The sequence below is a fragment of the Ursus maritimus genome, unplaced genomic scaffold (assembly GCF_017311325.1).
Source record: "Ursus maritimus isolate PB19 unplaced genomic scaffold, ASM1731132v1 scaffold_3, whole genome shotgun sequence".
NCBI classification, from domain to species: domain Eukaryota; kingdom Metazoa; phylum Chordata; class Mammalia; order Carnivora; family Ursidae; genus Ursus; species Ursus maritimus.
Genome location: NW_024425563.1, coordinates 83,493,137 through 83,514,713, shown reverse-complemented (window position 1 = coordinate 83,514,713; position 21,577 = coordinate 83,493,137). Strand labels below are relative to the sequence as shown.

At 44.3% G+C, this 21,577-nt stretch overlaps 2 protein-coding genes and 1 long non-coding RNA gene across 10 annotated transcripts in view; 1 reads left to right on the top strand and 2 right to left on the bottom strand.

Moving 5' to 3' along the window:
* The window catches only part of NAPEPLD (N-acyl phosphatidylethanolamine phospholipase D), a 57,952-nt gene extending 49,561 nt beyond the window's left edge, over positions 1 to 8,391 (top strand). For 5 of the 7 annotated variants that reach the window (XM_040644337.1, XM_040644339.1, XM_040644336.1 and 2 more), the window contains exons 4-5: positions 1,088 to 1,202; positions 5,228 to 5,594. In XM_040644337.1, the coding sequence (XP_040500271.1) occupies positions 1,088 to 1,202; positions 5,228 to 5,356 (244 nt within the window). In that variant the 3' untranslated portion in view covers positions 5,357 to 5,594. Of the gene's footprint in view, positions 1 to 1,087; positions 1,203 to 5,227; positions 5,595 to 7,721 lie in introns of those variants that run through there. The other 2 variants (XR_005838622.1, XR_005838621.1) reach the window with 2 other exon arrangements.
* LOC103658644 lies at positions 25 to 5,029 on the bottom strand. 2 transcript variants are annotated; one of them, XR_567224.1, is made up of 3 exons: positions 2,384 to 3,059; positions 1,787 to 1,888; positions 25 to 1,003 (listed from the first exon to the last, which is right to left on the bottom strand). It is a non-coding gene; the product is annotated as an uncharacterized LOC103658644 (long non-coding RNA). The 2 variants fall into 2 exon arrangements; XR_567223.2 differs by lacking the exons at positions 1,787 to 1,888; positions 2,384 to 3,059 and adding an exon at positions 3,066 to 5,029.
* A 17-nt stretch (positions 8,392 to 8,408) lies between the features above and the next one.
* ARMC10 (armadillo repeat containing 10) overlaps positions 8,409 to 21,577 on the bottom strand; it is a 42,310-nt gene continuing 29,141 nt past the window's right edge. Inside the window, exons 2-6 of the mRNA XM_008686152.2 lie at positions 20,717 to 20,865; positions 17,812 to 17,946; positions 14,652 to 14,828; positions 10,293 to 10,364; positions 8,409 to 9,433 (exon numbers count right to left, since the gene is read on the bottom strand). Of these exons, the coding sequence (XP_008684374.2) occupies positions 9,182 to 9,433; positions 10,293 to 10,364; positions 14,652 to 14,828; positions 17,812 to 17,946; positions 20,717 to 20,865 (785 nt within the window). The 3' untranslated portion in view covers positions 8,409 to 9,181. The remainder of the gene's footprint in view (positions 9,434 to 10,292; positions 10,365 to 14,651; positions 14,829 to 17,811; positions 17,947 to 20,716; positions 20,866 to 21,577) is intronic.

The following is a 21,577-nucleotide window of genomic DNA, read 5'->3' as shown; positions in this document are numbered from 1 at the left end:
TCCACTGACTGAGCCAGCCAAGCGCCCCAGGATGTTAAGTTTTTATTGTAACTTTCACACCAAAATAAAAATTTTACATTTACTTCAGATAGACTTGAAGGTGGAAAGGAGTATGTCCATCCCTCTGATTGGCTGTAGGAGTTTAAAAAAAAAATCAATAGAAACACCAAAAACTATTTGCATCTTGCCCTGGATTCCGAGTGTCGGGAGACAGAACAGTGCTTCTCTAATCCGCTGTTGAGTAGAACACAGTGGCTTTGTTTCTAGGCTCCCGGGGGCCCGGCAGCTCCTACCAGTCAATAACCCTGTAGCCGTTGCAGACGCAGGAACGCTTCCCTGATGTGTTCTGTGAACCGCAGAAGTACCTGTGTTGAGTCCAGGTCCACGAGCCTGGGCGGCAGCAGAGCTCTGAATAGCAGACCTGAGCTCTGCACCCCCAGCGTCGGGTCGAGCTGGAGTGCACACGCAGGCCCCCGCCTGAGCCCTGCTCCGTAGGCATTGGGCGGCCTTGCACTGTTTGCACACTCTCTCCCTACCGTAGTCCCCCTCAGGTACCCTCCCTCTTGCTAAATCCTACACCTCACTATTCGGTTGTGTGGTGTTTAAATAAAATCCTTGAAGAGCAATTTTTTTTTTTTTTTGGCTCCCAGTCTTTAAATATCCTACACTAATTTTTGTTTGCTTTTTGCTTTAGCAAGTTAAAAAAAAATGGTTTCAGCAAGTTATTCAGGTTCTCCTGAATCGTGCTTTTGGCTTCTAGTTCCCGACCCGTTAGTTTCTTTGATTCATACCAAGATTGCAAAGTATCTACTTTTTAAAGTAAGAGTAAGACATACCTTCAGAATAAATGGTCAGTAAAATCAAACGCTCAGGAAACAACTTCTTGCCAAGGGGAGCTTTGCTCGAGACTCAGCTGTTCTGGAGCAGTTTGCATAAGATTTTTGCAGCAGAAAAGTGGACTCAAAAAAGAGATGGTTTTGCCTGTCCTACTCCTGTGCAGAACCTTTAGAGGTTGATTAAATGAAGCAGTAATTAGATTTTAGTGTGTGTTTCAAAGACCAGAACTAATAAATTACTGTTTTATCAGGTGGTTTATGAAATACCAGCATGTGGACCCAGAAGAAGCTGTAAGGATTCACATTGACGTCCAGACAAAGAAATCAGTGGCAATTCACTGGGGAACTTTCGCCTTAGCCAATGAGGTGAGTTTGATCATGACAAACATCACTCTGCTTATGTGCTTGACCGGAGAGGATGCCAGCATCAGCAGCCCCTGCGGCGTGCGCAGAGGCCGGACTGGAATCAGGCCTGCATAGCCTCACATGCATTAGGGGATCGATCACATTAGTAAAACGGTATTTATATACAGTGAAAAAAACCCTCATTACATGCTGTGCTTTTGGCTTATTTCTGTAAGTGAAGCATGCATTTATAGAACCAAATGTGTGTGGTCTTAGAAAATGGAAAAAATGAGCCATCATGTCTTCCCCTCAAGGGGCTTTTGTTCGAGCAGAAGATGTAAGGGGTGTCCATAACTCTAAAACGGGTGGAAAGAAGTGCTTCACTGTGGGACAAAGTGGTCTCACGAGTCACGGACTGTTACTGATTTGGAGGGATCAGGAAGGGAGGGCTTCCTGGAAGAGGGGACATCTGAACTTCGCTGTGAGAATGCATTTCAAGAGGAGGAAGGGGGCAGAGCACAGGATCGGAGGCAGCAAGCAAAAGGGGAATAGTGAGGAATTAGTTCAGCCAGAGTATGGATGGGACTCGGAGGGCAATGGCAGACCTGAGGCTGGACAGCCTGGAACTTTTTAGGAATATGTTCTTCATCCAGTGAACAGTGACTGAGTGCTGTGTGCCAGGTTTGGGATAAGTGGTGGTTTTATTCCTAGACGAACACAGAAGAGCTGATTTGTTTCGGTAAGGTAGGTGAATCCTAGAACTCTATTAACCAGGGTTCTGGAATCAAGGAGAGGGACAGCAAAAAAACCCCACTTTCTCCTTTTCTGGATCCGGGTCCTACCCTAACAAGATTTAGAAATGGATGGTTGAACTTGGCATCTTCTACTTTGCTGTGTGTGGCCTCTTCCACACCCCAGGGCTGCGCTGTGGGAACCGTGTTTTCAGGCTGTTCCAGGCACTCCCTCTGCGCTGTTGCTGGCCTGCCCTCTCCCTAAGTTGTAGCCTGTTCACAGCTACCTAGGACACTGCCTGCCCATCCCCTCCTGTCCCGTCCCAATTCCCACCCCTGAACCACGCTATGGGGGGGGTGGGGAGTGGGGGATGGAGTGAATGAATGAATGACCCCGGGGCAGGGGGATGAATGAGAGGGAAGTACGTGTGTCCGCGAGGGTAAGTGGGGTACCGGTATCCTGAGGCGTACCGTGCCACTCGGTGGCAGTTTCTCTCTCCGTGTATGTAGCTGGTGTGTGTAGGTTCCACGTATGCAGATCTAGGGACACGTGTGTATGATCCGTGTGTGACCTACACAGAGACTTAGATGAAGTCCTATTTCACTAAGCCTGTTCGGAGAAGAATCGAGGATGACTCCTAGATTTTTAAGAGCATGACTATCTTCCCAGTTACTTTCCTGCAATGGGGAAGATGAGAGGATAGAAACCTCCACATTCAGGAGTTACTGTGTGATCCAGTCTCCCAAGAATTGTTCCTGTTACGAATCTAACCTCCACCTTTATTTCTTAGTGAAACCTGTAACAACTCAGTAAGTCTTAGCAAATTAAAATGTGCTCATGCTTTGACATTAGATGCATAAACGGGACCTCTAGGAGTTTGTTAAATTATAAAGACGACAGAATTTTTGGATATTTACCCTGTGAGTAAACACTTTGAAGTGATTTGCACGAAGGCAGCTCTAACAGCTACTTCCGGTAATACAAGCGGACTGAGGATGGCCTGAGCCTGCAACACTTACAAATTGTATATATAGCAACCTACTTTATCTCAGCAATTATGAGTTTCCTGTATGATGTATTTAAGCACTAAAACTTAGTTTCCACCAAAACTGGTGAGTTTTTGATTTCCGGCATCACAGAAGATAGGGTTACCTTTTGAAGAGACTAAGGTCTTCATTCTGAGTATCTCCCGTGGGAGTAGACTGTAGAACAGCGACGCTCTGGACGGGAACTGCAGAGCTGTCTGGGCTGGTTGCCTAGCCCTTAACGGAGCCAGAGTGCTGGGCGCTTCCTCTGCGCCGTCACTCTTAGCGCTCATCCGCTGTCTTGCTGGATCCGTACTTGCTGTTCGGCTGTGGGGCATTCTGACCTCCCTTGTGGGACTGAGGTGTCTGCACAGTCAGACTGCTACCACTCAGGAGGCTTTCTGGCCGCCTTCTAGGGCTACCTTCTCGATGGCTGAAGCAGCCAACAACTGACCTATGAAGAAACTCAGATAACGCAACATCGAAACCCACACTAAATTAGAGCCTATTACTAAAGTGACTGATGAGCAAAGAAACAGTGTAGGGTGATTGTGTAAGTGTGGTGTTGGCCAAGACTTGTAGGGCACTGGGGTGTGTGTCTGTGGGGGGTGAGACTTAACAAGCAAATTATTTTTCAGTGGGAAAGAATTTCATTTTCGAATCTCTTAACATAATTTTGCAAGGCGACAATTGTGACTTAGGTTGTTAAAGTTACACTTTCTTGGGGATATATTAGCAAGTTCCTATATGATCCAGAAGCTAGCGATGGAGGTGAAAGGATCTGTGTGGCCAGTAGCTCTTAGCCAGCCTGTGTGTCTTACTCCCTTTGTGGTCACCATGTCCCCATCCCCTAAGCAGTGAGTGCCCTTTGACCCCGCCTGTGGGCCTCTTCTCTAGTGGGTCACTCCCTTGATTGGGGATCTCTTCAGTCTTATGGCCAGCGGTCCACTCTACCTTTCACTCCCAAGTTTCCCCCATAATCCATGTTTTTACATCCGGCTGCCTGCTCGACATCTCCACTTGGATGTCCACTGGGTACCAAAGACTTGCGTTCTGATCTTCCCTCCAACTTGTTGCTTTTATATCTCAGAAAATGGTTCTAGCTACTCAGGTCAAAACCTGACTTCTCTCTCTCCTGTCCCCCACCCTGTTTACCCTGCAGTCAGTCAGCTCAAACTTCAGAATATGTAAGTCATCTCTGCTCCCAACATGGGGCTTGAACCCATGGCCCAAAGATCGAGAGAGTCACACACTCTACGAACTGAGCCAGCCAGGTGCACCCCCAGAATATTTCACATTTGGACTACTTTTCACTACTTGGACTGTTTCCACTCTGCCCCTTCCCGTCTGTTCTCAACACTCTGAAGGGCAATGACCTTTATGCCCCGACTCCATCCGACTCCTCTCCGCCCGGTGCTGTCCTCTCCCAGGTCTTGGCTAAAACGCTGCCTTGTCATAGACGATCTCTTAGCCTGTGGGATTTAAAATGAAACCTCCATCTACCACACTTATCACCCCTCCCCCTTTTTCTCTCCACATCGTGTTAACAACTCTGATAACATCATCTTATCCATTTCTTATCACTCCCATATTATTCTCTTAGTAGCAGTGCGCTGGCTACTCCAGACGGGCGCTGCGGGGACAGCTGCTGCCTGATGGGCAGAGGCAGACCCATCATGTCGATGGGCTCAGAGATGGATTTTTATTCGTGCTTTATACTTCTGCACTTTACGGCTTTTCTGAGAAAAGAAGAACCAGGAAACAAAGGGAAATGAAGAAGTTCTACTTGTCTTAGCTCTGTTCTCCACGTCCTCCTCAGACTGTAGTGTTGATACTTGGCTGGTGGTTCGAGGGTAACCTTCTATGAGCCAGAAATCTTTTCTCCAGCATTTGCTGACACACACACACTCTTAGAACGTAAGCGGCTACATTCTTCGAAGATCTTGGTAACATCTCATTCTGTAATACTGTCTTTGGTACTGATTCCATTTAGATGGGAATTTCACGTGGTGAAACTGATCAGGTTTCACGCAGTCTAGTGATGTTCGGTCTAAGTTGGCACCACATTTGACAGTCGTGATAGCTGGAGAGGTAAGTAGGGTATTTCTGTTGGCTTAATTAATGACTCTATTAGAAGCTATGATTGACTCATTTGCTAATGCTTGAATGAAAAGGACGTTAAGTTGGTATATGTTGGTTATTTTAGTTTCAACTCTTAACTCGAAATACCCTCCAAATACATGCATGGTTAAGCCTTTTCCATTTTCCCCCCCGTCTGCCCTTTGCCAGCATTACTTGGAGCCCCCAGTGAAGCTGAGTGAGGCTCTAGGAAGACACGGACTTAAGACCGAAGATTTTTTTGTCTTGAAGCATGGAGAATCTAGATACCTCAATACTGATGACGAAAACTCTGAATAAATGTGAGCACAGGAGCTGTTGGCGACAAAGGCATCCTCGAAGCTAGGAAAGGCCGAGAAACTCAGGAGTACGAGGATTTTTTATATTTGGAAACAACTTCTACAAGTGAGGGTTTTGTTTTGCGTGCTAACTTGCTTGCTATTGCGCCTGCCAGCTCGTGCGGGGAAACCGGAGTTCAGAGGTGGGTCATTTACAGAATGAACTGGAGAGGGGGAATTAAAATCCTGTCTCAGTGGCATAAGCATTGCAATGAAATTTTTTTTTAAACAAACATTTTAGTGGTAGAATTTGGAGGTTATGAAAATTAAGGTCTCATTTCTGTTCTTCTGGTCAAGGGCCTCCTACAAGTGAGACTGTTTCAGAGCCCTGCACATATAAACCTGTTTCTTATATTCACTTTAGAGGACGCGAGGACACGGCCACCCACATGCTTAGAGCACCTCTCCTTGCTCTGTCAGGATTAGCTTATATGCCAAATGTTATGTATTTTTTTAAGCAGAGAAACATAGAAGGTTGGGCGAAGTTCCCATTTTTAAAGACTTAGTTTCTTAAAAGAGGAAGAGTATTTTCTGTTTTACGTCTGCAATCCCCAAATCAGAAGCAGAGTTGGACAGAGGCAGGGCAAGGGGGTGGTTATGAGGACATGATTGGTGACATTTTCTATTTTTAATCTAAAAGTCAGACCTGCTAAGCACAAAGATAGCTGCCAGGAAATAATATTTTACAAAGATAAATGCACATCTTAAAATGTTAATAATTCTCTGTATTCCATTTTCTCTCTACTCACCCTCCCCATTTCTTAGCACCAACCATGAGTATATCAATAAGATCTATCGATTTTACAGGATTCAGATGGCTTATATTTTTATATTAAATGACCTCTAAGCACGATTCTACTTTGACTAAGCTACTGTAGGAGACTAGCAGTTAAAAGAGAAAAGAAATGGTGATTTTGGGGAATTAGCTGACCTGAGTTTAGTCCTGTAAGGGCTCTGTGGTCGCTTGACTGCTGTGAAGCTTTCAATCAGATACGTCAGAGGCCCATCCTGTCTTCCTGCTCCCCAGTCTGTGAAGTGAGCTTTATTCACACAAAATAATCACGGTAGGTTTTCTACACCAAGCTGCCCGGCGGTAATCTATTTTCACATACATATATACGCACGCCACCTGTTAGCCACTTAATCTCAGTTTTAATCCTCCTCCCACCACAGATTTTCTGTGTACCCTGCCACAAGTCACCTATGCTCACTGTGCCTCCGTTTCCTCATGTGGAACAAGAGGACATTTTTGACCTACCTCCAAAAAATGTGAATAGTGATTTTTTTAAAAAAGCACTTTGAAAATATAAGGGAGAGCATTATTTCTTCAGACATCACTGCCTAATATAGAGCAGGAGCTCTGAAAGCTGAAACTAGGCTCCTGCTGCTTTCGATAGGGTCTTGTTCTTGCTGCAGTCAAGCATGTATAGTTAGGACATGGAACCCTGAGGACTGACAACTTATCTCCTTTTGTGAGAGTAATAGCCAAAATAAATGTTAATGGTCTTCATCAAAAATTAGCATTCTTCTCTTACAGAGATGCAAATCAGGCCAGGGGAAATGTGTGTAGAATGTATGTGATTTGGGGCACTAAAGCACAAAGTTTCCCATAAAATAACCTTCAGGAAAAACACAACGGAACCACCCCTAAACATTTTCACTGCAAAGGAACATTCTAGCACGCGGACGGGAATGGAGCTGGTAGGTCGATGGCGGACGAGCTGGGGGGGCCTGTCTGGGGGGGGGGCCTGTGGGCGCCTGCCCTGCTGTCGCGCGCGGCCGTGAGAATTCATCTCTTACCTCTGCCGGGAAGCAGACCAAGTGCGTCTTACTCGGTCTTCTCCGTGAATGGCCTTCACATGATTTCTGCAGTCACGCGTCCCAGGTAACTTATGTTCCGGTTTCGCTTCATTGGGCCTGCCGCGTTTTTCTAGGCCGCTCGCGAGCTTTATTACCCTTTACCTTCTTTCTACGCTGACCTTTTGTTCGCGAAGTACAGGGGGCTTCAGCTCTCGTAGGATCGCACTCGATTCGCGTGGCTTCCATGTTTTCCCTGGGCTACGTTTTGCAGGGTTTAGGTAGAAAGCAAAACCAAATTGTGAAAAATAAGCCCAGCCCCCTCTCGCCTCCATTCGGCCTACCGCGTGGCGCGGTCAGTCTGATCTCGCCGAGCAGCAGCCAGGCGGACCTGAGGGCTTCCCGACGCGCCCTTCCCTCGCCCAGGGCAGGGAGGCTCGCTCCGTAAAGGCCACCGTGTGCCCTGCCCGACAGAGACGAAGGTCTCTTAGGAATCTTTTAAGGTAAAAAGGACCCCCCTTTTTCTCTAGGATTTTGACATTTCATCCTCAACACTCTGATCTCCAGGAAACGGGATTATCTATTCAAACTAAAAACCGAGGAAAAGCAGAGATGGGGTTTTAGAATCCAGGGCTGCCGAACTACATCAACGCCAAATCCGACTTTGTAACCCTGTGCACATTTGACTATGTATTTTCATTCAGCAAGGAGGCGGATTAAAAAATTCATTATAAAGAAATGTGCCTTTCAGGGAATTAGGACTTCTGTCCGTGATGCAACCCCAAGCACGTATCCGTCCCGGCTGTAGCCAGCTGGCAACGCCCATGGTTTCACCTGAATACGGAATCCTTTTTCTACTATAAAAATAGTCCTTGCAAGTTTGATTTCTGTTATCAGGCTAACCCTGAAAATACACACTTTTCTGGTTGAGGATTTGTGACTTCCTATGGAAATCCATGTATTTGCAAATGAAATTTAACTTGTACAGCTTTGCCTTAAATACCTGGAGTCGGAAAGCTGCCACTTGCATCCTGATTTACCGAGTACTGAGCATGGTGCTGGACGGGAATGCTGTAAGACCTGGCTGAAATGAAATCTATTAATAGTGTTTTTATTTCATAAGCTATTGTAACAGTATTATGACTAAAATTACAACATATGAAAATCTCAGCTAAATAGATGAAAATTAATAAAATACTATCAAGAGAAAATGTGTATAAACTTTTTTCCTTTTTATTTAAAAGATAAAGGTTATGCTGATGGTTAAAAAAATTCAAACAGTAGAAGGTATACATAGAAAAGTCCCTTCCTCAGTCCCACTCCCAGAAGTCTGGGTATCGTTCTAGAAAATATTCTCTGGATAGAAGCCTAAATAGTTTTCATTTAAAAAACACACCCACATTTTCTGGATGCCTTTCCACATGGGCGTGTTCAGATTTCCTTGTTTAAGATGAGGTAACAGATTTAACCAGCTGCCTACGGACGGACATTCCCACCGACCCCAGCCCGCCGTCCCCCTGGGAGTGGCCAGGACGAGGAGACGGCGCTCAGGGACTCAGACGAAGCTGTGGGAGCGGTTTGGCTGGGCCAGCTGGTGGCCTCGAAGACTCAGGAAGTCCTCACGAGCACGAGAACAGGGTCGTCCGGGGGCAGCCCTGATCGCACCAGCCGGTCTACAGGGAGGCTGTCTCCGACGGGTAACCGCACAGCCCTGCAGGGGGCCGAAGGTTCGCTCGCTCATAAATAAGGCGACTGTCCTGTCACATCGAGGAAATAACTGAAGTAAACTCAGCAAATGGCAAAATGAAAAGAAATGGTGTCAGAACAAGCTCCTCTGTTCATTTAGTAAATAAACTGGTTCAAAATAAACCGGAAAACCATGGCGGGGTCCAGCTGTGTTAATGATGAAATGTGATATTTACCGTTTAGATCCGGCAGCTGGAAGAATTTCAGCTCCCTTAGTAACAGGGAAGATGGAAACTGGGACCAGTCAGAACTTGGGTATGAATGTTACCTTTTCCTTCACGTCTGCATCACAGTGTTCAGCTAACACCCTCATTTTCTGGGCATATTCTTCTCCATATAACAGGAAAAACAAGGAACCTGTAGGGAAAGTGGGCTGAGCAGCTGAAGAGCCTTCTTTTCCGAGGCACTTAGTTATATTCTGAGAGAGTGTAAGAGCTCGAAGAAGAATCTCCTTTGCCACGTGGCTGTCATAAAGGGAGAGGAATGAGGAGTCCACCTGAAAGAGGAAACCATGAGTGTGATTTTAATAACTTATGAAAAATGTTTTCATGTATATTTTCACTTAAAAAAAACTGGTCATAGATAATTATCCCTAAAATGGCCTAACATCAGTGTAAAATCTTAGGCACCCCTATACTTTATACTAAAAGAAAAAAGGGTTTTACTGTTTTAGCTGAAAAAAACTATTTTCTTGGAGTCCTAGAAGGTAGTCATTGGCAGAAACACCCACGTCCTTTTTAAGCTCCATCATCTGGTCTTCCTGGGGGCTCCTCAATTCCCCAGACACTTCCTGCCCCCCACCCCGGACCCTGTGGGCCAGGCCGGGGCTCAGGGAGGAGCAGGTCCCTCCCTTACAGGAGTGGAGGCCCGTTCTGTGTCCGCACCACCTTCACTGCCTTCAGAACACTTATCTCAGCTTTTAATTATGGGGTTCATTTGTTCCATGTTCTTGTAACTGCTCGAGTGTGCTCACTGCTGTGTCCTGGCACTCGGCTTGGCGTGGGCGCGTCCTGGGGACTAGCGTTTCAGCGCCCGTGAAGACACATAAAACACAGACACGTCAAGGGGAAGAGATGCGGTCACATACATGTACCCCAAAATGGATGGACAGAACGATGACAATCTATGGTTGTTAGGGAGGACCCTTCCAAAATGATTTTTTAAAAGTAAAATTGGTTACAGAAAATTTTTAGGAAATTCGTTAGGCAAAAAGAACCAAAAACAAAACCCCAAAACCAAAAAACCTGTGCTCTTCACAGATAATCTCTTAGCATTTTGGGGTAATTCTTTCTAGATCTATCTGTCCAAATCTATGTATTTGTATACTTATAAAACAGAAAATGTCAGCTGTTTACCTGGGCACCAAGTAGTCCTTCTGCCATGGCCGGATTTTCAGACAAATTCACAAGCAGTTTCAGAACTTGAACCTGAAAGAAGAATCATATTGGTTTATTTCAACCAGCAAGCATGGATTTGCCCCCCCATCTCCGGCCCCAGCACACCGCCCTCTCCCTGTGTCCACATTTTAAACTCCGGCCCGGGCTTCCTGTATGGCCCAAAGGCTCTACCCCGCGGAGCTCTCTCCTCAACGCTCCCAGAGCACTTCGCACACAGCAGGGCTATTGGAACAGTATTTTTCCAGCTACGTCATTAGGGAGAAGATGGTGAATGTCTGTCTACCCGCCTCTCCCCCTAATCCGGGGTAATAAGCTTAACATTAAAGACCTTTATTACAATTACTGGTAAGTGAAACATCTTTGGAACAAAAAAAGGAATCTCTCAAAGCGTTGTTTATTTCTATTTAAAGTATGAAGATCTTGGGACAGTTTGGTTACCAAGACTAGAAAAATATGGTCCTTTTTAGTAGGTTACTATGAACCTTTGAGCTTATCTTTTTACGTGAAAAATGTTTTAAAATCCTTTAAATAGGCACTTAGAGCTGACAAGCTACAGTATCAGCATTCCTGTCACTCGTAACTGTCAGTACCATAGCCCCCTTATCATTCCAAGACCCCCAACACACACCTAAAATCACGGATAATAGCGAAACCTATATATGCTATGTTTTTTCCTATACACACATACCTATGCCAAAGTTTAATTTATAGATTAGGCACAGAAAGATGAACTACAATAATAAAATAGAACAATTAGAGTAATCTCCTGTAATGTTATATGAATGTAGTCTCAAAATATCTTTCCAATTTTAGTATCTGTACTGAAGGGAGCACTCTCTGAAAATACCTTATTGCCCCGTACTCACTCCTCTTCTGCTGGGAGATAAAATGCCCATGTGATGAGATGAAGTGAGGTGAATGACAGGTGGTGTGACACAGCGTTAGGCTACTCCTGAGCCTCTGACGGGAAGTCAGAAAGATCATCTGTGTCCCAACTGCTGTTGACAGCATATGACAAACCGTGGAAAGTGAAACCACGGATAAGGGGGAGGGGGGAACTACTGTAATAACATTCAAACAGAATTCTGGTTTAAGGACAAAGGTCATACAAAGCTATACAAGATACTTGAAATTACACAAAGTGAGGCCTGGGGAGGGACAAATATGCTATTAGACCTGGAAGGGAACCCAGATCTTTAATTTTTAAAAAACCTTTTTTTATGATAAAGGCATTGTGTGTTTCCTATAAAACATTTTTATTATTTATTTTTAAAGTAGCCCCAATGCGGGCTTGAACTCACGACCCTGAGATCAAGACCTGAGCTGAGATCAAGAGTTGGATACTTAACCACCTGAGCCACCCAGGTGCCTCTCCTTTAGAACATTTTTAAAAAGTGACAGAAAAGCACAAAGGAAAAGGAAATTCACCCCAATTTCCATGATCAAAACCAATCAATATTACGTTTTGTTATTTTCTTCCTGGGCTTTTTACATACCTATATACTCACATATTCCATATCTATGTTGTATATACTAATTTGTTAATCAGGATAAAAGGCTTTGCTTAATTTATCAATTATTTTTTAAAAATTATGAAATTAATACATGGTCACGATACATTTCAAACCGTGCAGAGGGAAACAAGGGTGAAAACAAGCGCCACCGTCCTATCTGCCTATCCCACCCCCCAGCAGAAACCATGGGTAGCAGTTTCTTGTTTAAGCAGAGATCATGTTTTTCAGATAGAATTCTTGATGAATTACAGCCTCTTAAGGTGAGAGAGAAAAGACAACTTCTAACCATCAGTGCAGATCTGGTCTGGCCTGACTGGCTGCCAGCAGAAAGGAAAAGTGTTAGGAATGAACACTTGTCTCCAAAGTCAGTGAAGTTTTGATTAAGAAAAGGGACAAGAGTTCTGAAACAGGCAGGTCCCAAACCTAGGAAAGAAGCCTGGATGAAGTCAAAATCCACAGGGCCCCCTAGTGGCTAACGAGGGTAGGCTTATAACCCGGGAACAGTAACAGCCAGAGCCATCAGTGGAGCCTGAATTAAAATTCCACGTTGCTATGCCCCGGAAAGGAGTGAAAGAAACATGAGAAAATAATTTATAGAGCACAACTGCAGATTAAAAAGCTGCAGGTATCCCCTGCTTCTCGAATGTTTGCCTCATGCCATCTCGCTTCTATGAAAGGCCTACGTTACTGGTACCTGTTTCCATGAACCAAAAGAAATCCAAACAGGATTTTCATTTTTATTAAAAAAAAAAAAAAAAAAAAGGCAAGAAAAACTAAAAGAAAAGAGTGTTGGGTGTTCTGCAGCGAGCGTTGGTGGGGGCAACACACACCCCAGGAAGTACGCTCAGCATGTCCACATCGAGCAGCCAGAGCTTTGAACTGTGTCTGTGAACATCTCTGCTTATCTTGATTTATTCTGTGCATGTTAGCAAGATACGTTCCAAGCTATCGGGAAAGCCTGAGAGAGGGTTTTTTGGGGGGCGGGGGGTCTGGGAATGCTCAAAAATGTTCCCATATAAACTGATAGTAGGTGCTGCTCTGCTTCAGGCCATTTTGCAGTAGGAGAGGTTTCACAGGCGCGCCCTGCTTCCGGATAGCGGGGGACACCTGTGTATGTATTTTGGTTTGAACCATGTTAAGTCCTCTCACTTATCACACGTGTCATCTTGCGGTGACCACATTTCTTTTAAGCCATTCATTTTCTTTCCTCTCATTGCAGATTTAACAAACACATGATTTATGTTCACGTTAATCTTCCATTATTTATATTTGGTTAGAATCAGTGCTGTACCCAAGAGATTGTTATAGTACGGTGAGATCTCTTATTAAAAATAAGATTTCTAAAAAGTCATTTTGGTTATTTACTAAGAAAATATCTAAAACGGGTACATTTTCTCACAAATGGATTACTGTCCAAAAGTTCATTTGCAACTTGGAACTTTACACTCATCTTTTATGGAGAAACAATGTTTTATAATTGGTGGTCGGGTTCCCAGACAGACCAAAAAAAGCAAATTTTCTATCCTAGAAATGCCATACCAGGCAATGGAATGGAAAAACAAAACAAAAATAGAACATACTATTGCGGTGTGAGTCACCTTCTAAGAAGTCATAAAACATACTAAAACACAGACCATGTCGGAGACAGATCCACATGGCCCAGGCCAGACTCGCCTGGCTCCGAACTCCTTGCTCCTCCTGAGGTTTTGGGTAAAGCAGCTGCAGACCCAGGCAGGAGTCTGTCCTGGGTCTGCGATGCTGTACGTAGAGGGAAGGGTTTCCCTGGGCCTCAGAGGCTGGAAGTTACCTTGTTCCACTGATAGAGAGAGGTCGATGGGTGCACGTGTTTTGGAAGGTGCCTACGGATGGAGCATATTTCAAAAATATTGCTAATAAGATTATTACACTTAATAATTTTGAATGCCTTTGGGTACATCTTAGACCAGATGCAAGTTAACTCTGGCTAGTGGAAATGTGGAAAGCCCAGAACAAATTTTAAAAGGGCTATAGTGAGGCTCTCCTGTAATCACATTTGGTAACCCCAGAAATAAGTTCAGTGATGTTGAATATTTGGAGTGTGGTCCTTCGAAAATGCTCTTGCGTTTTCTCTCAACTGTGCCAGAGAACACAGACCAACATAGTAAAACACCGATAAATGATCAACCCAACTAATCAGAGCCTTTGGTTAGTCTACCTTCTGTTTTTATGCTACTTCTCGAAAAACGGCACTTGAGAAAAATGCCCACTAATAGGTTTACTCAAGTTACTTTCACGGGGCGTCTCCTGAGATCCCTAATTAGGTCAATCTGTTGCCTCCTCCATCTGCGTAAGTGGTCAAAATCAAGCACCAGACATCCGTTACTAACTTAACGGTGGTTTTCAAAAGATTTTTCCACAAATGATGGCTAAATCAAAAAAAGTTTCTACCTCCGAGGTGAGCAAAAAATTCAATTAACCAGCATTATCACTCGAAGCCTTTTAATCAATTACGTATAATTTTAAACCTGGTGTGGGGGGAAGCCAGCTACATCACTTCAGTAAACACATTCTGGAAGAGCACACGAATGCCCATCTATTGATAAGTGAAATAACACATTTTCACAAATTCATTTTGAAACTGATTACTTGGGGATAAAAATAATTTACTTTGTTGGGCTCACGAAAGGCTTTTAATAAACTGAATAAATGTGCTCTTTTTTGAGGGATATCAACTTAAGATGAGGGACTTAAAATTCAATTCCAATCTTACTAAGCTTGATGCAACAGCTCTTTGTACTTCCAAGTCATCATCATTCATCCGTACCTTGGTTCGTGCATTTCCGGCGAGCAGCACGCGGAACAGGTCTGGGACGTAACAGCTCAGCATGTGCTGGTGGTCGTCGGTAATCGTCATGTTTGTTAACAGTCTCAGTCCAGCCAGCTGCACGGCAGAGTCCAAGGGACCAGAGAGGACATCCTTGCACACTTGATTCATGTATACCTAGAGGTGGGGGGGGGGTGAGTATCTCCAAAAATTTGTCTGTGACACAGTAACTTTTCTGCACGGCGGAAGAGGACCGTTGTTCAGGGGCAGGCTGGTTCCTCAAAAAAGATGACGTCTAGGGGCACCTGGGTGGCTCAGTCATTAAGTGTCTGCCTTCGGCTCAGGGCGTGATCCCGGCGTTCTGGGATCGAGCCCCACATCGGGCTCCTCCGCTGGGAGCCTGCTTCTTCCTCTCCCACTCCCCCTGCCTGTGTTCCCTCTCTCGCTGGCTGTCTCTGTCTCTCTGTCACATAAATAAATAAAATCTTAAAAAAAAAAAAAAAGATGTCTATCCAGCCCTCAAACTTCGGTGATTTTTTTTTTTTTTATAGCAAACTTTGCTAAGACAGGCACTGTGCGAGCATTTTACAAATACACCTCACTTAATCCGTAAGACACCTCTAATGCGGTGGGTGTTATTAATGGCCATTTGACAGACAAGGACAAGTCCTCAAGGAACTTGGATCCCTGCCCAATATCAAGCCAGCTGGTGGGGGAGCAATGTCTAATTCCAGAGACCACGCTCTCAGCACCTGTGGTCTCTCAACTGTTGGGACCTCCCAGCTCAGTCCTCTTTTCTGTGTCAACTGCTTTGGACACACGAGGATCGAGGAGGAAGACCTGTGTGGCCATTCTGCATCATGGTAAGTAGCTTAACAACAGGGTCTAGGAGCTACATGTTAGAAGAACAGGGGGATCAAAGCGAAATAGAATTTTTCTTTACGGTTGGTTCTATCAAAAGAAAGCAGAGGCAAAATTATCTTTGGCCCAATTTTCTTCTTTACCCAGGGATATGTATATGATCCGTGCCCTCCTGATACTGGTGACACTGGCAAATTGGAATGCGATGCCAGTAACACTCCTATTTCACACACAATAGAACGAAACCCACGATGATGGAAAATTTTCTGAAACTGTTTTCTATTTCTTACAGCTTGGAAAAATTATGTCTCTCAGATAATTACTATTTACCTAACTGAAACTCCACCCTAAATTCTGATAAGAAAAATTTCCTAATATAAAATGCTAAGAAATGAGCAATTGTCCCATAAGTATTAAGTTTTAAAAAAATCCAAAAGTATCCACGTTACCATAGAAACTAGAGTAATGGCAGTAAAGCAAAGAGAGATTAAACTTTTAATCGTGGTTCGGAGCCAAATGACATTTACAAGCCACCCGCTCTCTCTGGCCACGATTTCATTACACATCTGTCCTTCAAAAAAATGCCATTTCCCCAGCTGTTTATAAATCATATATTTTCATAAGATGCTGGTGCCTTTCACGGCCTTTCCTAAAAGGATTTGAGCATTTAGATCCTTATTATCCTTGAGTCTTTTTACCGGTTCAAGTTTAGCAACAGGATCACCAAGCAGACAAGATCAGTTACTCCTGGGGCTGTGTCTACCTCCCCTTGCTGCTTTCTTAGAATTTCCTCCTTCCCCAACTCTGCTTGTAGAAACCTTAGACATTCCTTTTTTTTTTTTTTTTTTAAGATTTTATTTATTTATTCCAGGGAGAGACAGGGAGGAAGGGAGAGAAGGAGGAACAGAGGGAGAGGGACAAGCTGATTCCACGCTGAGTGTGGAGCCTGACTCGGGGCTCGATCCCAGGACCCCAAGATCATGACCTGAGCCTAAACCAAAAGTCAGATGCCCCCAAACCTTAAACATTCTTTAGAGCCAAGCTGTACTCTACCTTTTACAAAACTTTGGGATGACAGCTCTCCTTTCTATGTACGCAACAATGTTTTACTTACATTTTTCTTACTTCATCATGTTTACCTTGCGTTACACCTATTTATGGACTTGCCTTTTCTCTTCTAGCTTTCTTAAAACAAGAGTTAATCATGTTCGTTTCTGACCTCTATCACAGAGCAGGAGCTCAAGAAATGTTGAAGTAACATAAGTTCCTAATTTATTTCATTTTTCTGCTGATATTATCAGACTCTGGCCAGGTTCCTTTACCAACAGTTGGATGAAAATGAATCCCAAATTCAAAAGCCCAATGCATCTCTTATTGGCTGGTTCAGATTCCTCCTTCCCCTGACTTATTCTCCATAAAAAATGGGCAGAGGACCTAAATAGATATTTTTCCAAAGACGACCAAAAACAGTCAATAGGTACATGAAAAGATGCTCAACATCACTCATCATCAGGGGAATGCAGATCAACAGTACGATGAGATATCGCCTCACACCCGTCAGAGTGGCTACTGTCAAAAGGACAACATTGGCAAGGACGGGGAGAAAAGGGAATCCTTGTGCTCTGCTGGTGGGAATGTAAGCTGGCGCAGCCTCAAAAGATTAAAAATACAAACTACCACATGACCCAGCAATTCCAGTTCTGCGTATCCATCTGAGACCTTGAGAAGAATAATTTGAAAGGGTATACGCACCCCCAAGTTCACTGCAGCATTACTCATAAGAGCCAAGACACAGAAACAACCTGTGTTGACAGATGAATGAATAAAGCAAATGTGGTCTGTATATCTACTGGAAGATTCTTCAGCCATAAGAAGGAAGGAAACTGTGCCATTAGCAACACATGGATGGACCTTCAGGGCATTACACTAAGTGAAATAAGACCAAGAAAGACAAATACTTGAGATATCCCTTATACGTGGAACCTAAAAAGGCCGAACTCACAGAAACAAGAGTGGCATGGTGGCTGCCAGGGGCTGAGGGATAAAGGAAATGGGGAGATTTGCTCAAAAGGTACAAACTTCTAGTTATAAGATGAGTAAGTTCCAGGATCTAATGTATAGCAGGGTGACTACACTGTATTATATACTTGAAAGGTGCTAAGAGGATAGATCTTAAATGTTCTCACCATGTAGACACAAAGGGTAAGTATGTGAGGTGATGGAGGTCTTAACTAACCCTATGGTTGTTTGCTCTTTCATTGATAGAAAACTTACACATTTGCGACTTCAGGTAACTTACCTTTATCTTGACTTGATTTTCAACATTCACACTCAGGTTATTCAATGCATTTAAAGCTTTCTCTTTAATACTGGGGTTGGGATTGTTGATTTTGCTTCCAATGACTGGAATACCATCCAATTCACGAATAATGACCTAAGAGGGGAAAAAACAAGATCAACACTTCAATACGAACTCCCTTCATCAAAGTTTTTGCATCCACAAATACAAATAAAAATTAATGACTCTTTGGAAATACCTTGCCTATGCACAATCTGTAATTCTTATTTAAAAAAATTACTTTCTATAATTTTAAAGGTAAAGAAAATAGATCGAAAATAAATTAAGATTAGTAATTATTTAAAAACCATAGCTTGGAGAACTACAATGAAGATTTGCAGAGCTACTGAAATAATCCCAAAGCAATGTACAAATTATTTTACTTTGCAATAAGTTATATTATTTTTCTATTACAGACACATTTGAAAAACTTATGATTTAGGATACTAAAGTAACATTTTCCTAAAATGTATTCTTTGGAATACAAATCCCTCAAGATGTTAATAGATGTTCCATTAAGACAAGGGAGGTTCCATGGTTAAGAAAGGTTGAGAAAGGGGCGCTTGGGTGGCACAGCGGTTAAGCGTCTGCCTTTGGCTCAGGGCGTGATCCCGGCGTTATGGGATCGAGCCCCACATCAGGCTCCTCCGCTATGAGCCTGCTTCTTCCTCTCCCACTCCCCCTGCTTGTGTTCCCTCTCTCGCTGGCTGTCTCTATCTCTGTCAAATAAATAAATAAAATCTTTAAAAAAAAAAAAAGAAGGTTTGAGAAACTCTGGGTTTAAGCGTAGACACTCCTTTACTGTGAAGCACTCCTGTTCACGAGTAGTGGGAATCTCCAAGAGGGGAGCACTGAACAGAGTATTTCCATGAACTATACACAAAGGGACGGTCATTTTTCAGTGGGGGAGGGCGGACGTAGGGGCAAGCACCTATTAACATCTTGAAGAATTAGAGTTCTATGCAATTTGTGAAATGATGCCCAAATTTTCAAAGAAGAAGTAATCTGGGCATTTCTCACAATCAATGGCCACACTATGCTACTCTAAGCCTTTGGCCCCAACACTGAGTGATACATTAGCTGCTTCGATTCTTACAAGAAAAAGAAGCTGAAAATGACTCCTGTAAGGACAAAACATGCCCTTCTAAGAGAAAAAGAAGGAAAGCGTATCCTGGCATCATCCACTTTTACCAAAAGCCCCAAACCCTACTCTCCCGTCAAGAGTGGGCTCAGCACTGGGAGAAAAACAAACTCCCTGAACGGTTCTGGGTTGTGCCTAAGGATCTGTGTTTATTAGAAAGCAGTTTTTTTTTTTTTTTAAACTAGCCGATTAAAGCAGGTCAAGGCACCAGAACTGACGACGGGGGCAATGACTCCCATTACCCAGGAAAGCCCTGTTCCACCCGTGGCTCTGGGCCCACTCCCACTGCAGTTTGCTTCAGAGGGTCTAAACTCGTGACGTCAGGAACAGCCCCAATACAGGCATGCTAATAAATGAGCCACCGTCTGCTTTGTCTGCGTGGCGCTTCTCCCCACCGGGGCACACGGAGCACCTCCTCCACCCCATTTAGTCCCGATGGGGCTGCTGGTTGAATGCGCTCCATCCATCCCCGCGGTTCGGCTGCGGGGTGCTCCCGCGTGCTCCGGGGTGCCTGCGCACAGCACCTGATCGTGGCCAAGCAACGCCACCATCTGGATCAAAGCCACAGGGATGAAGGCTTTGGACTGTGACGAAAACCTCTTTGTGGCCAGAGAGACCAAAAAACCCAAACTAAAACAAAACAAAAAACCCAATACGCAAAAAGAGCAGGGCTAAGCACAGCCAAGAGATGGAGGGAGAGTGCTCTGGTCACGCTCTCTGTAACCTTAAACTGTTTTCACTTGTGCCGAAGCCAGGGCTATTCTTGGATGTCCAAGTTAACTGAGCTCAGTATTTCCCCTTTTTGGTTTAAAATAATTTAAGTTGGGTCCTGTCACTAGCCACGGAAAGAATACAAGTAATCAACAAATACTCTTTATATCTCCCTATAAATCTCAAGAGCTTTACAATAAACCTTGCCATGCTGGAAAATACGTGACTGAAAGAGAGTATAAATGCAACATAATTTTGTTTTCATGACAAAGTCAATGAAAGGTATTAGCTGAAAATCATTACAATTTCTTTTTAAAGATTTTATTTATTATTTGACAAAGAGACAGCCAGCGAGAAAGGGAACACAAGCAGGGGGAGTGGGAGAGGAAGAAGCAGGCTCCCAGCAGAGGAGCCTGATGTGAGGCTCGATCTCAGAACGCTGGGATCACGCCCTGAGCCGAAGGCTGACGCTTAACGACTGCGCCACCCAGGGGCCCTACAATTTTTTTTTTTTTTTTAACTTTTTCTCCATGGGGGTAATGGGCAGAAGGAAGCATTCAAATCAAGCGCTTTAGACCTGGTGTTAAAAATCTGTTAGAAGCTGTTTACACTGGGTAGCGGTTGTCAGTGGTCCAGGGCCCCCCTGTATCAGAACCCCCCCCCCAAGACCTACATATAATGAAAAGCATGTACTGAATGTTAGATGCTTTCACTGTTCTCCTGCAACACTTTTGAATTTTCAATAATTCAGAAGGCCACACAATGCTACGTGGAGTAGACCACACTTATCACAGATGTGATCCCTGTGACCAACTTGGCAGGGATCTGGAATCCCAGGAATACTAATGTCACTATCCGGCTGTGCTTTTCAGAAATAAACACTAGGCTGTAGGTACACATCCCGCGCTGTACAGAGGAGGAGAGCGAGGCTCGGGGATTAAATGCCTTATCAGGGTCACGGTTAACTGCCAGTCAGTAAGGATGGGAGGTGCCCATTCTGAGACGAGTACTTACTTGGTTAGTTGAAAAGGCTGCATTGTTACCCAGAGTGACCAAAGCTCTTTCAATAATTACAGGATCATCAGTTGACTCAAGCAGGTAGAGGAGTTTCTGGAGCTGGTCAACGTTTAGGACATCGTCATAGGAACCACTGGTTAAGTCTTCTGCAGAAAAACAAAATTATTTAAAATTCATTTTAATCAATAGGAAATAAAAAAAATTTTTTTTTTTTAAAGAGAGCACACACAAGTGTGTGAGCAGGAGGGGAAGGAGGGAGCAGCAGAGGGAGAGAGAGAATCTTAAGCAGGCTCCACGCCCAGCATGAGCCCGACACAGGGCTTAATCACACGACCCTGAGCTGAAATCCAGTCTGGCACTTAACTGACTGAGCCACCCAAGTGCCCCTAAAAAATTTTTTTTTAATTTAAAGATTTTATTTACTGGGAGGAGTTAAGATGGCGGAGGAGTAGGGGTCCCCTTTTTCAGCCGGTCCCGAGTCGAGCTGGATAGGTACCAGACCAGCCTGAACATCCACGGAACCAGCCTGAGACGCAGGAAGACGCATCTGGATCTCTACAAATGAACATCTCCAGCGCTGAGTATTGAGGTACGAAGAGGGGAGCCGTGAAACCGCACACAGATATCGGAAGATAAACGGAAGGGGGAGGGAGCCGCCGCGTTCGGGCTCCGGGAAGCGGCAGCCACTTGCACGGGGGAGAGCGGGTGGACTTGCGGTTGGCACCCACGAGAGAGCAGACTGAGACCGTGAGCAGGAGCGCGCGCCACCAGACTGAAACGGAACTCCGGTGCGCTCACTGGAACCAGACTGAGACCGGAAGCTTCCGGGAGCGCGCGCGGGGGGGGGGGGGGGGGGGG